The sequence below is a fragment of the Columba livia genome, chromosome 22 (genome assembly GCF_036013475.1).
Source record: "Columba livia isolate bColLiv1 breed racing homer chromosome 22, bColLiv1.pat.W.v2, whole genome shotgun sequence".
Classification (NCBI taxonomy): domain Eukaryota; kingdom Metazoa; phylum Chordata; class Aves; order Columbiformes; family Columbidae; genus Columba; species Columba livia.
In genome coordinates, this window is record NC_088623.1 from 1,629,544 (window position 1) to 1,644,854 (window position 15,311).

The 15,311-nt window shown below is 49.9% G+C and overlaps 1 protein-coding gene across 3 annotated transcripts in view; it reads left to right on the forward strand.

The window, feature by feature from the left end:
- The window catches only part of LGR6 (leucine rich repeat containing G protein-coupled receptor 6), a 113,322-nt gene that overhangs the window by 91,843 nt on the left and 6,168 nt on the right, over positions 1 to 15,311 (forward strand). For 2 of the 3 annotated variants that reach the window (XM_065038247.1, XM_005505349.3), the window contains 10 exons: positions 90 to 158; positions 1,212 to 1,283; positions 2,425 to 2,496; positions 3,615 to 3,683; positions 4,627 to 4,698; positions 6,174 to 6,239; positions 7,034 to 7,105; positions 8,603 to 8,674; positions 9,405 to 9,530; positions 11,596 to 11,756. In XM_065038247.1, coding sequence (XP_064894319.1) covers positions 90 to 158; positions 1,212 to 1,283; positions 2,425 to 2,496; positions 3,615 to 3,683; positions 4,627 to 4,698; positions 6,174 to 6,239; positions 7,034 to 7,105; positions 8,603 to 8,674; positions 9,405 to 9,530; positions 11,596 to 11,756 — 851 coding nt within the window. The remainder of the gene's footprint in view (positions 1 to 89; positions 159 to 1,211; positions 1,284 to 2,424; positions 2,497 to 3,614; positions 3,684 to 4,626; positions 4,699 to 6,173; positions 6,240 to 7,033; positions 7,106 to 8,602; positions 8,675 to 9,404; positions 9,531 to 11,595; positions 11,757 to 15,311) is intronic. The other variant, XM_065038248.1, reaches the window with a different exon arrangement.

Sequence of the window (15,311 nt, forward strand, 5' to 3'; positions counted from 1 at the left end):
CCAAGTTTCCACATCTTCAAAGCACAGATACACTTAGTTGGGTTCCTACAGCCACATCAATGAATGTTTTCCCCTTCTGTGTCTTTCAGGGATCTGAACTACAACGAGCTGCTGGAATTCCCTGGGGCTATCAGGACGCTGGGCCGACTGCAGGAGCTGTGAGATTTCCTATTTGTTCCTTTTCAAAAGCATTCCCTGGTGGAGAGCGACCAATAAAGCATCGCGTGTGCTCTGACTGAGGGAGAACACTCAGCCCAAGACTTCCCTTGGTCTTTCCCAGCCCTCTCCACCATGCAGTGAACGCACTTTATCCTCTCAGTTTTCCTCATTTCTAATCACTCTGCACCGCGGCTGGTGGGGGGAAGTGGGAGATCCCCCATCAGGCTCGGAGCAGGTTCCTCTTGCAGCTCTTCGCTCTCCTGGGGTATCCCATGGACTCAAAGTCCATCTGATCTCCAGCTGCTTCTAATGTCCGTTCCACAGTTTGGGATCACAGCCATGGATGGTATAGCGAGGCCATGGCTTCTGCAGGGCCTGTGCCACCTCCTCTGGTGTGCATAAACTGTTTGATCTCCCTTAGGGCAAATTTATAGCAGGGAATTACAAAAATTTATGACCTTTTTAGTGGCTAGCTCTCTCTTCTAACCCATCAGCCTGGGAGACACTAAAAATGGGAAACCATTCCACTTAACACCCACAAAAGTAGAAGTCCCAAGATGGGGTCAAGTCAAGTTGATGTGGATCCACAGTTGCTGTGGACTCTAAGACTGTGTCACACTGGTGACAGGCTGGGGTGGGACGAAAGAAGCTGCTTTGGTGCTTCTGGAAGGCTTGGAGTAAAAATCTGACACTACATTTTTCATTTACTGGAAGAATATCTTGCTGAGATTTCTCAGACCAGACCAGATATCATCATTACTCTGACAATCAAAATGATAATGAGATCCTTAAGTCCTTGTATTCTCGGTACTTCAGTGGAGTGACATACGGACCACCAGGCTATACATAGAGTAAATATAGCAGAGTGAGGGCTTTGTCCTGCCAAAGGACAGACCTTGTTCACTTGCTGGGATGATGCCACAGCTGGGACAGAGCCTACACCTCCTATTTTATGTGTGTTTTGAATGCTCTCTGCCCTTAAAAGTGTTGAGGAAAGGTGTCTCCAAGCCTTTCTCATCCATTAATATCAAGAAATTTCTTTCTCCCAACAGGGGTTTTCATAACAACAACATCAAAGCTATTCCAGAGAACGCATTTGTTGGGAATCCCCTCCTCCAAACAATGTAAGAAACTTAAACAATATTTCCCAAATCCATCCCTCGGAAATGGGCATTTCCCGATGTCTTTGGCTGGGATTTCTGACAGCTGTCAGCATGACCACAATTTGATGTTTGATGCACGTAGGGCAATGCAAGGTGAAATTAGCTCCTTCTAGCTACATCTCAGGTTTTCTGCCGTGGGTTCTTCTTTCCGTGCAGCTGAACTTCGCTGCAGTACAGGCTGATCCCAATGTAGGAACAATGTATGTGTGGTCTCCATGGAAATCTTGCCATGCACAACAGGATTTTCTAGGCCCTGTTTGACATCTGCCTGCGTTTATTCCTCATGTTTATAAAAACTGCTAGGAAGCTACGGCAGTAGATATATGTGTCAGAGAGCTGGGACCCGAGACCATTGTCTGACTCAGACACAGGCAGAGATCTGGGACAGTTCTTCCCTGAACAACAATGATATCGGAAATCACAGCAACTGACAAAAGCCCTGCTTGGCCAGCCTGGGACTTAGGTTATAGAAATACCAACATCTAGAAAGCCACAGTGACACAGGGTGGAAACAGTCAGTGCTCCAGTCGAAACACACCAGCCTCATCCCCCTCTTGGGCACCGTCCTTGGAGTGACATGGTGGTGAGACACATCCAGAATACCCGTCTCCATTGGATCTGCCCGTGTAAAGCCTTCCACAGCTGGTGAGGAGAAAGCATTTCTTGTAGGAGGCGATTCAACTCCTCCTAAAGCTGGTTGGACCCTAGAACAGTTCAGTTCTCTCCACTGACTATGACAAGTAGGAAACACGCTGGTCCTGTGGAAATGTAAGATGAGAGGAGGTGTCATCAAGCACAAGGTGTTTCCCAGCAGGGTTACAGCACTATAACATGGTTAAAGGAGGGGTTTGCAACTTTCCAGCCTGCCTGGTTCAGCAGGATTCTAAAGGGCCCTTCCAGAGCAGCAGGAGACCTCAGTTGTACCAATGTTCAGCCAAAGATGTTAGTGGGAGATCCTGGGGTTAACTGGAAAACAAGGGTTCCTCACAGGGTAGCCAGCACCTCCTGCATAGCTTACTACTAGTTGCTCCAAGGCTCTTAACCTGTAATAGCATATTTGCATGCACAGCAGAAACTGACCAGTTATTCATTTACTTTGCAGCCACTTTTATGACAATCCCATCCAGTTTGTTGGACAGTCTGCTTTCCAGTACCTGCCAAAGCTCCACACTCTGTAAGTTCACCAAGCACATCTTCAGAGGTAACACAACCAAGCTCCAAGGCCTGGGCGCTGGACACCTTTGTGGCCTTCTCCCTTCCTCTTTGGCCGTTGTGCCAATAGAAGACCATGATGCACTGTTCTGGCCAGCCCCAAAAACAATGAGCCAAGGAGCAGACACTGCAGATGCTTTCTGCTGAGGAAGAATCATTTCGAGAGGCACACTTTAGAGGGAGAAATTCCTTCCTCCTGCCCACCCAGCTGACAGGCACTGGGGTCTTCTAGGGCCTCCACAGCTGCATCAGCACCAGCAGAGGCCACACTCACAAGTGCCACAGCTTTTGCTGCACACTCCTCAAGCAACCCTCGCACTGTCGTGTAGTTGCCCAAACACAAAGCCAATGAAGGCATCCGCCTTCCTCCACGTGACAGAAAAGCAGAGGGACACATGTCACGTAACACCAACACTATGGCACAAATAATCTTACTGGGCAGCCAGTAGTGACAGAGTTTCCTTCATATGTATATGGTCCTAAACCTGCTCCAGGGCCACTGCCATGTGTTGGCACCATCTGGACCAGAACAGCTGTCCCGCGTTGGCTGGCCTGGACTGGCTGGCTGTTCAGCTAATCTGTTGTGGAATGGTATTAAAAGCTGAGGCAGAGGCAACCTCAAAATCTCTATTTATAAGCCTCACTCAGCCTCTCACTGCAGGAACACACATTCAGGCAAATAAAAACAAATCTTTCAGATACCCATGCATTCTTTAGATCCAAATGGGAGGCTTGTGTGGGATGCCCTGCATACAATCCCCGTGGTAATGGTTTGGTTGTTTTTATTTAATTTGGGTAGAGATCATGCCAAGAATTTCAGTGGTTGGGGGAGGGTCTGAGCTTGCCAAGCCTCCTCGCATAGAAACGCTCAGCTCTGGCTCCTGCATCTGCTCTGCGTGAGACATCTGCTCCACCGCCCAGCCGGCAGTGAGGGGGCACCTTTGGATCTGCACCTCTGATCACCCCATTGGGGTGTGAGGAAGCAGATTTGACACCATGGCTGATGGATCTGGGGCCTTGGGCAGCTGCACTTGCTCCCAGGTCCTCTCTCCACCTCACTTCACCCTAATTTCTCTGCAGGTCACTCAATGGTGCAGCGGATATCAGAGAATTCCCAGACCTTAAAGGCACTACCAGCCTAGAAGTTTTGTGAGTGGCAACTCTCTCCCTTTTACCCTACTATTTGTGCTCTTCCTCCTTCAAGGCGGTCCAGACTGTTTCAGCGAGGACTTTTGCAGTGCTGTGCAGTTGGTTGTCTTCAGCTCTGCCTCTCCCTGGTCGCTCACCTCTCTGCTTCGTTTCACCCTTGTGGCTCCTGAAAGCAGCTTTCCTCTCCGTGAGTTGCTCTCTCAGTACTCTCGAGCGTGCTCCAATCTTTTTTTATATTGTTTTTTCTCTTCCTTCCCTTCTGTGTCTGCGAAGGAACCAGCCTTCGGGTGCAGTGCTTCAGCGTGATCTGCTGAGACCCAGTGCCCCTGCCCAGAGAGGGACCAGCACTGGCAGTGCAGAGCGTGAGACATCTGCTGTGTTTGCCAAACGACTGCCACCCCGTTTTGGGGCTCCTGGAACTGGTCTGGTCCCATCTTCACACCACCAGACCCAGGATAGCAGGCGCCTGCAGGACGTGCTGTCCTGGCCACCCACAGTTCTCTCCAGGGCGCTGGTCCACCTGGGAGCACGGCTGAACAATCCAGCCCGGGAGAGTGACCTGACCGTGCCTCGCCTCGGGGACCCAGGGACACACCATCCACCCTCCACACACGCATTTCTGAGGCAGCTGTGGCTCCAGGCAGATCACCAGTCTGGACAACAGGGAAATGGGATGGCAGAGCATGCCACTGAGGGCACTGCCACCTGCCATCAGCATGGCCAAGGACAGCAGTGAATTCAGTACCCAGCAACCTCACAGAACTTCTTACAGGCACTTTCACCTTTACCAGGTGCAGCAGCAGTGCCCATTTCCAAGTATTTCATTATCTCACTGATATTTTCTCTCTTGCCACCAGCTGGGACCAGTAGCTGGGCTTGTGGGTTACAGTCTGTGTGCTGGATCTCAGTAACATCATTTCTTCTCTCTCCTCCACTCCTCTAGGACCTTGACCCGGGCAGGCATTCATTTACTCCCCAGAGGAATGTGCCAGCAGCTGCCCAGCCTCCGAGTCCTGTGAGTAACAAGTGTTTATCTGTCCTGCCTGGTCTTTAGAAAAGTGCCATCAGAAACTGGGCTTTATTCTCGTCTAGTTCAGAGAGGGGACAAGATATTGAAGACCATCCTGTGGCTCTTGTTCCTGTTTTCTTTTCCATGCAGAAAACATCTTAGGCACTACCCTGAGCTCTGCGTGTTCTTGAACTTGCTTGCTTCATCCCAGCCTGATGCTCTGGACTCAGGTCTGCAAGCAATAAGGCACATTCACATTTGCCTCCTTGATCTGCACCTGTGGGAACTGTCTGGCCTGTGCAATGAGTGTAGAGAGGGTGCAAAAGGTGGTGGGCAGGAACAGCAGCAGCCTTTCAGAGCTCTCAGTTGCACACAGCACAAAAGCCAGCAGTAAATCAAATCCACACGATGCTTTGTCCAACTGTTGGCTTATTGCAGTGGGAGCTCCAGCAAGTGCCATCATCTGGCACTGAATGATGCTGAGTGGGGGCATTCGCCTTTTCTCTAACTTGGTACGTGATGAAATCAAGATCGCAGAAAGACTCCTGCGTCTTCTCAGGAATCAAACCCCTGTTCCTGAGACCCCCAACATTGCCTGCAGTTGAAGACACCCTCAGGAAATGAGTCATGAGCCAGATTCATATGAGCTTGCAAGTCTGAGGGCAAGCAGGAGGCTTGCTTCTCATCAGTCTTTACACAAGCAAGCTGAAAATGAAAACGAGTTTGTTCCAGGAAAGCAACAGGAGTGAATTCTTCATCATAGAAACTGGAAACAAGAGAAAAACATAAAAATAAAATAACACAATTTGTAACTTAGCAGATCACAGCATTTTGTCTCCAGCTGTCTATAGGGAAGATCTCTCACCTTTAGACATCTGGACCAATTCAAAGGACATCTTGCAGTGAAAGAGTAGCCTTTGCAATGGCCCAGGCTGTAGGATCCCAAGCACTCTGTTTCTGTTTGAAAGTTATCAGACTGCAAATCTTCACAGTAAAGCCTGTTCTTCATGCCTGCCCCCTCCTGCAGAAGGGTTTTATTGGCACACCCCACCTTGATCCTTGTTCCTTTCTGCTCTTTCCCAGTTAACGTTACTGACATTAACTGCATTGCTTTCACAGTTTGGAGAGAGAGCATGTGGGTCAATGTTTGTGCATGTTTACACCCCTCTTGCCTTTGAAATCCGTTGTCCTTCTGTCCCCGCAGAGCTAGTGGCTGTTCTTGCTGCTTTCCCCCACTTTGCCAGCCAGGCAGTTCATCAGGTTGACATCAAAACTGCGACACATTTGAACATGGATGATACAGTTAATGCCACAATTCTGGTCTCCTACTGCTCACACAGGCTGCAGAGATCCCCTTGCCTGCAGCCGTGCCAAACAGAGCCAGCTCATCCCCTCTCCAGCAATATCTGCTTCCCAAGGGGGGGCTCAGGGGTGCTCACTTGTGATCTCCTAATGTTCCTGTGTCGGTCCTTCCCCTGCAGAGAACTGTCACACAATCAAATCGAAGATCTGCCCAGTTTCCACCGGTGTCAGCGACTGGAAGAGCTGTGAGTAAAGAGACGCCCTCTCTTGTGCTGTGCTCTGGGAGAAAGGGGCTGTTTTCGGGGGAGAGAGGCAGCTCCCAAACACAAAACTCAACCTTCACCGCACAGTGGGAGAGCTGAGGGTTGTAACTCGCTGCTTGGACTGCAAACGGACCACAGCTCCACCTCTGGTGCTCTGAGGCAGAGTATTCACGCTCAGTTCAATGTGTCTGGAGATCTGGCCCTGCACTTCAAATCTAACAGAAGTTCTTGGCCTTTCTGAAAAAAAAGTTAAATATATATATATATATACATATATATATAAAAGACTTCATGATTTTCTATAGAGTTCTGCACAAGGAATGCCTTATTGGCAACACTGAGAAACCAGCAGCAGAGCAGGTACGAGTCAACTCCTGCCTCTGAAACATGAACACGTAGCCAAATATCTGCTGAGACATTACAGCCATCATGTGTAAGTCCTTGTGTGAGATGAGTCAAGATAATTCCTGAGTCTAAGGTAGAGCAGATTGGGAAACCAGCATGGCTTTGGGGATAATGGAGCACCTTTAGCCACTGCACATCAATGGCACTTTACTGTTCCATAATGGCAGCAAAGGGAGAGGTTGTCTGAGCCCAGGAGCTGCCCAGAGGAGAGAATGGCTTTGAGCTCATCCTGGTTACCCCTTGAAATAAGAGTTGGTCTCCCAGGTCTTCAATGGCAACTTCCACTGCGTCTGCTGCCATGGGACAAAGGTCCCTACAAATTATGAATGCTGCCTCCAGCTCTTTTCTCAAACCAGTTTCTGTTTTTTCAGTGGTCTCCAGCACAACAGGATCCACGAAATCAGAGCAGACACCTTTGTACAGCTGATGGCTCTGCGCTCCATGTGAGTATTGTCTGGCAGGGGAATGTCTCAAAAGCATATAGAATCATAGAATCATTTTGGTTGGAAGAGACCCTGAAGATCATCAAGTCTAACCATTAACCCAACACTGGCACTAACCCGAGTCCCTAAGAATCTCATCTCCGTGTCTGTTCAAACCCTCCAGGGATGGTGACTCCACCACTGCCCTGAGCACCTTGTTACAGTGCTTCACAATCCTTTTTGTGAATACGTTTTTCCTAATATCCAATCTGAGCCTTCCTTGGTGCAACTTGAGGCCACTTCCTCTCATCCTGTCACTTGCTGCTTGACATATTAATACCAGATGTATTAAGTATCAATACTAGACATATTAAGTGCCCACAACATGCACATTTCATACACGCAAACTGACCTTGCAGTAGACAGCCCACTCAGGTGCTTGGCACCTTTCAGAAGCTCATAAGGCTCCAGAGGGCACGATTCTCCTTGTGAGATGTGGGAAGAGCCCTTCAAGTGCTGATGGTCTTTATTCACTGTTCTGTTAGGAAGTGAGCTGAAGTGCATAAAAGCTTTTTCCCATGGTGCAGCAATTTGAGTGTCATTTAATAAGCCAGCATTCCTAGAGATCCCACGAGTGTCACGTACATCATGTCTGTAACTGCGCAGGAACAGTCACGTATTACATGCAATGCTACAGACAAGCAGCAGATACAATCACACTGCTGCCACACTGTAGTCACACAAACGCACAGCTGAGCATGCAAGCTCTGGCATTCGCCTTTGGCTGTGTTTTGGGTCCCTGTGGGAGGGATTCATCTCACCCAACTTCAGCCTTCTGCAGTGACACATCTGAGCAGGTACCACCTCTCCCTTCAGAGCTGGAGAGATGAAGATACTTGTAGGAGGTTGCTCATGTAGTCAGCCTTAGGAGAAGAAATGCTTCCTGATGTGCTGGTTCCTCTCTGCTGGGGACAAAGGGAGCTGAGGCCTCTAGCTCCAGTGGAAGCAGAGCTTTTTGAGGAGCTTCAGTGAATCCAAGCCACGTGAATCCACGTGGAGCCTCAGTGAATCCAAGTACGTGACAGGAGACACCCTAAGATGACTTTGGTTCACCTTCCACACAGCCCCTGATCCTATCTGCCCTTGCCTGAGCACCCAGCACCATGAACACATCAGGGATGCTCTGGCACTAAAGCATAACATGTCTGCTGCTCTGAGGTTTAGCATGTTAGTGTAAAATCCCCAAATTCACAGAAATGAAGTGAAAAAGGAAGCTTTCCCATTGGTCTCAGTGGAGGAGCTCCTGCAAGGCAAACTCTTGTGCCCTCTGTTAGAAACTACCCATCTATAGACCCAAACGTATTTGTCTTCAGGGAGCTGCAATGAGGCTGAACTTGCTGTCAACTATGGGACAATAGATCCCACATTTGTTCATATCAAACCCCTTGACCAGGCCGGTGTCAGCAGCTTCACTGCCCTGCTCTGCATCCCTCTTACTGACATGTCCTTGTCCTGCAGAGACCTGAGCTGGAATTACATCCACTTTATTCACCCTGAAGCATTTGTGACCCTGCACTCGCTCACCAAGCTGTAAGTTGCAGTGATACTTCTTTCACAGCAGGCCATGGTCAGCAGGTATCTGAGGACCTCAGACTGACCCCCCAGGCCACCGGGACGCCTGGCATTTAGATGTCAGAGGGCTGCAGTGCTGAGGTGCATGTCTTAGCACTGACGTGGGCAGACCAAATCCCACCATTTCCTATTAATATTAAAGGGATGATGAAAGTGCAGAAGGGGCCATCTTCAAGATGCTCTCACCCTGAAGACTTAAACCTCCAACATTCTGATGCTGTCACACCTGTCCCAGATCCCCTTATGAGAAGATCTGCATGATGGAGTATCTCAGTCACTGCAGACTGTCTTTGCTGGCTCTGGAGGGGTCGCCAGTCCTCGGCCCCCTCACTAAGACCTTGTGTATTTTATGGGTTGGGAGATGCAGTTATACCTGACCTATCATGGGGGAAGTGGTAGGAGAAGAAATGTGTGGGGCAGATATGTGCACCATCCAGATACCAGATACCATCCAGAGCTTTCAGCATGGGCATTAACCCCTGCCCCTCATTTTCCCTGGGGATTACAATCCCAATCTGTTTATCTCCAGATAATCCTGGTCCCCATGCAGCACTCAGCCCCATTTCAGCATCATATTTTGGGGAGCAATCAATGCAGGCAGCAAGGCTCTCCAAGCCTCTGCTGGGCTAAGATACCGCTAGCAGCAAAACGCTGACCACGGTGTCCCTCTCTGCTCTCCTCTCACCAGGGACTTGACTGATAACCGGCTGGTCACGCTGCCTCTGGGTGGTTTGGGTGGACTGACCCATCTGAAGCTCCAAGGCAACCCAGGTCTCTCGGAGCCCTTCACCAAGGAGAGCTTCCCCAAAATGAGGTACTGGTGGCGTTGGCTCTTTCGCTCCTGGCGCTCAGCACAGCCTGTATTTGCTTATAGCAATCAGACTCCTGCTTTCCTTGTTTATCTGATGCTTTCCTCCATCCTTTCAGGCCAATAGGTTGAGGAAGCTCCATCTGCTGCTAATGTGCCTCATCTTTTAAAGTCTTCCACGGGAGAGCGGTGATGTGCTCCCAGGCCTGCCACCCCCACCCCAAACACACACAAGTGGAAAGCATGGAGCGGGCCCAGCTCAGGGCTCCTCTCAATGGAAAACATTCCCAGAAGCCAGTCCTAGCTAATGACATCCAGCTTTCCTTCAGTAAACTGTGTTTGTGTGGCCGTGTCTTGTCTGCTATGGATTAATGAGGAGCCTGAAGGGGTCAAACTGAGCAAGACCAGGCTGCGGAAGGCTTGGAGTGCAGTACTGCACCACGAGCTCCGGCTCCTTGGACCCTCCCTTAGTGGTGGGTCTCCAGCGTGGCACCTGCCCTAAGGCTGAGGGACCCATTTTCCAGATGACTCCAATTCCCCTGAGGTGAAACTGTCATTTTCTTGAGTCTCCCAGGTAGTTCTCTTGGATCCAAGGATCCACGAGCTGACGCTCCCACTCATCCAGTACAGGACCCCAAGGCTGGAGCTTCTCAAATTGTGACACCCACTGCTGGGGTCACAGGCCCCTGCACCAACATTGGGCTTAATAGCTTGCTCCGATGAAAGCGTGGAGCTCTCACTTTGGTCTGCCTCGGCACTGATGCCTGCAGGGCTTTCTCTTCTGACTTTTTTTACTTATCATAGCTGGGATCCACTGACCACCCCAAAGAGCAGGGGATCCCTGAAGCTTCTGGAGCGCTTTCCACACCCTTGTGCAGAGCAGGTCAAGTTCAGCACTCCCAGAGGCATTCCTCCTCTAAAATGATTCCATTGGCATCCATGGAGCTGGTTTAAATTTGTACCAGAGACTGAGTCCACAGGAGTGATTCATTGAACCACGCCAGGCGATGGACACATTAACATTTCCTAAATGTTGGGGTGCTGCCATCAAGTAGTCTTATTCTTGGGGCATATGTCTGGAGGGGTCATCTGAGAAGAGTTCTTAGCCATCCTGGGAGGATCTGTACCTTCCTACCACCTTTCAATAACAGCTTTTAATTTGGAGCTTATAACAGGAAGCAAGCTTGTATACAGAGTTTCCACAGCCTCCCAGGGCTCAGCCAGAAATGTTTGGGAACTTAAAACAAAAGCATATTTTTAGAATATAGAGTTTCACCATATTTACTGATCTTGTCAGAAGACCTTAATTGTCTGGAAAACCTGAGGTTCCTTTGCCTTCATCAGCAGTCTTCCTGACTTCCAACAAAGCAGCAAGATATTGCTGTCTTTGAAGAAAACGCAGCTGCTGACTGATAGCCTGGTATTTCATCCAGATGATGCTCCGCTGCTGTTTAATTAACCTTGTAATACATGCTATAATTAAGAACTAAGAATTCTACTTTCAAGTAGAAATCAGACATATTAAAATAACTTGACACAGTTGAGAGACCTGAGATTTCCCTGCCCAGCTGGAGTTTGGAGGTGCCTCTCTGACCGGCAGCAACATGCGAGGGGGACCTTGCACTCAAGCTCTTGGGAAGCTTCTCAACTTGAACAAAAGGATGCCCAGCAAAAACTGGCCTTGGGGTAAAAAACAAGGACTCCACATGCACATGGCATATTGCCAGAAGGCATGGGAAAGAGGTTAATTCCACCTAGGAAGAACCACATATATGTTTTTAGGAGTTATCCAGGAACTTTAATGCAGTTTCCAAACCTGGTGTTTGACAACATCCTATTGACGGTGTCTTAAGTGCCAAAAGTGGGGCAGTGCAGAGACACCTCAGGGTGACTTGGGTCCACAGTCTGTCCTATATGGAGTCCTTCACCAGGGCAAAGTCCTGCCCCAGCGTAGCCATCACCTGACAGACTGGCTTTTTTCACATGTGGAAATTAAGCGAAAAGTGCAAAGCAATAGCGTGTCAGGTCATGGAGGTGGCACCTCTAAAAGTTCTGCTTTCCCCCTCTGCAGAGTCCTCGAGGTACCTTACGCCTACCAGTGCTGTGCCTATGGAAGCTGCAGCAGCTTCTTCAAGGTGTCCAACCAATGGGAGGCAGAAGACATGAGCCCTGAAGAGGAGGATCCCCACAAAAGGACCATGGAATTGTTTCCAGGTCATACTGATAATCACTGTAAGTAAACTGGGCTGAGCGGTGGTCTGTCCGTGGGCAGGGGAATACGGTGAGCTTGGATGAGACCCCAGGAGTGGCTGCACTGCCAGCCATGGAGTGACACCTGCCTTGGGGAAGGCAGACTGATCCTCCTCCAGCTCTGGTGGCCAGTTGCTGTGAATGGGTTCCAGTGAGTGTCACTGCACTGGAGAAAGAGCTAATCTGGTGCATCCAAACCTTCACAATCCAACAGAAAAGTCTGTCAGTCCTCACCAGCATGGATATGTTTCCTAATTTGGCCTTGCTGACTACAGAGGGAGGCCAACCAGGCCACCTGAGCAAGGCAGCTGAGGTTACAGGGGACAACTACTGGGCTTGGTCATTAGGCTTCTGGGCAACACGGAGCCTTTGGCAGAACATCAGCTCTTGTTGCTACAACATACAGAGGATGGATCCTAGGATTAATCCGAATAAGGCATGAACGCAAAGAACTGGAAAGTGCAGCTGTGTGGAGGTGTCTGTGTCTGTCTGTGGCTCAGACCTGTGCCTGTGCTGCTTTTGTGCACATACCCTGGCGCTGCAGCAAAAGGTCAGGGTTAGGTATGAACAAAAGGACACCTTTGGGGAATATGAAGTGGCTCCACAGTTCAAGATGAGCAGTGCTTTCTGTTCAAGAGTCTATTTATTCCGTGCTCCCATATGCTCTCCTGCACAGACCTCCACAAAATCTGTTGCACAGGGCCAGTGGAGAAGTGTGCAAAGCACCTGCACTCTGCACCCACCGACACACAACACAACAGCAGCTCCAGGCAGAGGGCTGGAGTGATCCCTTGCAAGGGAATCTCAGAATAGTTGAAGGACAAACCCCTTTGCTTCCTCTGTCACTGCTGGAGAGTGGAAATAGCATCTCAGGACATGGCTTGCATGCTGCATTTGTTTATATGTTCGTGTAAATACAGAGGCCACAGGCACTTCTGAGGTCTGAAACACCCTGAAGGTAAAACCACATCATGCTATGTGCCCGTAGGAGAACAGGGAGAGGACTGAGGCCCTGGGGAGCACCTGGCTCACCTGTTTTGGGAACACCATGCACTGAGCCACAATCAAGGGCTCTGCAGAATCTCCTGCATCTCCAGCAGGCAAGACTAGATCTGGAGACAGATATTGACCCAGAGCATTTGGATTCTCTGCGGTACAGCAGAGCTGGGCGGCAGGACGACCCAGACACTTCATGACACGAGTGAGTCACAAGCCCTTTGTCCCTGCCCTGCCCTGATCCCTCACAGACTGAGACCAAACTCTAGCAATGTAAAAAGCCCAGCCAGGGGCTAGCAAGGGTGACTCCTACCAGCACAATGTGGCTCCTGGAAGCACGATAGACTCGGTGGTTACACTGGGCACACAGTACAAAGGAGCCATATGTTACAGTCATTGCTGCAGGAATTTCTTCTCAGATGGGTCAGTTTTTCCATCATTAATGCAGCCCAAACTTTAACAGTCCTTGTACATATAGTTGGGGTGTTTGCCCAGCAAATTACAACATCTGTTAAAAGACGTGGTTTGCAGCCAGGGCCCATAGTGCTGCTTACAGACCTGCTCTTGTTGGGCACTGAAGCACTTGATGTCCCAAAGGACACCCTCTCCTGGCCCTGCCACCAGATCAGCACACCGCAGGCTCCCGGGCCCCCCAGCCAGTCTCAGCCTCGAGGAGTAAATGTGTGACCATGAGATATTAGGACCAGAGGGGAATGCTGACTGATTCTAAGATGTGCCAGATGCGACTATTAGCAGCTCATAAAGGCTCGCATTTTCAGATGTTAAAGCACTGGGCTTGTCTTGAATATCAAGCCACAGCGGTGCAAACGGGAAATGCACAAGAACATCCTTTCTTGCCGTGTGCAGCTTTTAGATGACTCTCCTTACCATTCAGCAATGCACGGTCTACTCTTGACGATGAGGGTTTTGTAATATTGCTATTTTATTTAATTAATTGTTGCTTTACTTATGTTCCCAGTGCTTACTTTCCGATGGCTACCAGTGGTATTTAGCTGAGTTATATGAATCTTGTAACACTTCCTCGTTAAAGAGGAAAAAAGCTCCCAAACATTCCTTCCATGCAAGAGATAAAGTGGTCTCGTTAAGAGAAAATGACTCGGGGCTCTGTCCCTGCATTGTACAGCCAGGACCGTCAGGGCTTGGATGCTGTGGGAGAACATGTGCAAGGGATGGGGCAGGCTTCCAGATAGCCGTGTCCTGTCCGCCCTGCGTGGTGCTTCCAGCAAGGGAGCGAGGATCCCTTTCCAAACAAGTCCTCAGAACCTCACAGCTGGGCGACTTGTCCCAGGTGGTCATACAGGAGGGAGAAACGCATCCCCGATGGCACAGCCCTGCTCCAGCAGCCAGGTACCGCTGCCTCCCACAGCATGTCCCGCTCCTGCATCCAGCACCCATCCCACAGCCCAGCCCAGCACCCAAGGGACCGTCTGACTGCAGCTGCAGGGCACACATGGTGCCACAGACCCCAAGGCCAGCTCAGCTCTTCCCAGCCTCCCAGATGCTGGAGAACCCCCTCAAACATCCCCCAAGTATCCATTCACAATCCGGTAATGGCCACTCGAGGCTCAAAGGAGCGTGGTTACTGTATCAGTCCGTCACCTTGTCACAACAGATATTTGAGGTCCCGTTTCCAGAATTTCTGGTGCTTGGGATACGCCTCTTTGGATTGTAATTGGTGGCGTTTAGCAGATACCCCCTGCCCTGAGCCTGTCCCCTGTGTCTGGGCAGCAGCCCCAAGGTGGCTCAGGGACTGTCACACGGGACATTCACCCAACATGGCCAGCTCACCCCTGCCACCCCCGAAACCAGCTGCAGAGGGAGCACAGGCAAATGCAAGTACTGCCACAGCACCCACCTGCCACACGCTGGTTTGAGGAGTGAAGGGGCTGTATTCACTTACAAGCATATGTTTGCAATAAAGGAAAAAACCTATAGGAAGTGAGAACACATCTGTATGGTTATCCTTGAGAACAGGACACTGCTTTATCCAGATCAGGACCTCCATTAGCATGTAGAGCTGAGTAATTAACTTTTGCAACCCTGGAGGGTCCTTAGAGCTACGATTTTCCTCCTCCTGTCATTCAAAAAGCTACTCGAATCCCCCCAAAAGCACCTGCCCGGTCCCTTTGTGGTCACCCCTGCCCTAACTCTGAGGGAGGGAGCGATTATTTGCAGCCCCCATGTGGGGATTGCCCTGGCCGAGGCAGATGGTACAAAAGGGGAAGAAGCATCCAGCCCAGTGTTCTGTGTTCTACCACTTCTCCAGCAATCGTCCTCCTCTTCTGCCCACGTCCGTGTCAGTACAGCCGGCTGGGAACCATTTTCAGTGGAAAGCGCATTACTAGCAAAGTGTTTTTTTTTCCCAAAGGCCTCAGAAAGTGGTGGTGCTGTAGCAAAACTCAAATAAATGAGGGCTACTTCAAAAACAATGCCGTCCGCCTTGGTAGAACACAACAGCCATTTTCTTGTCTCTGCAGTTCCCAGGCTGGGAGAAGCACTGACTTCCAGCAGAGAGGTACA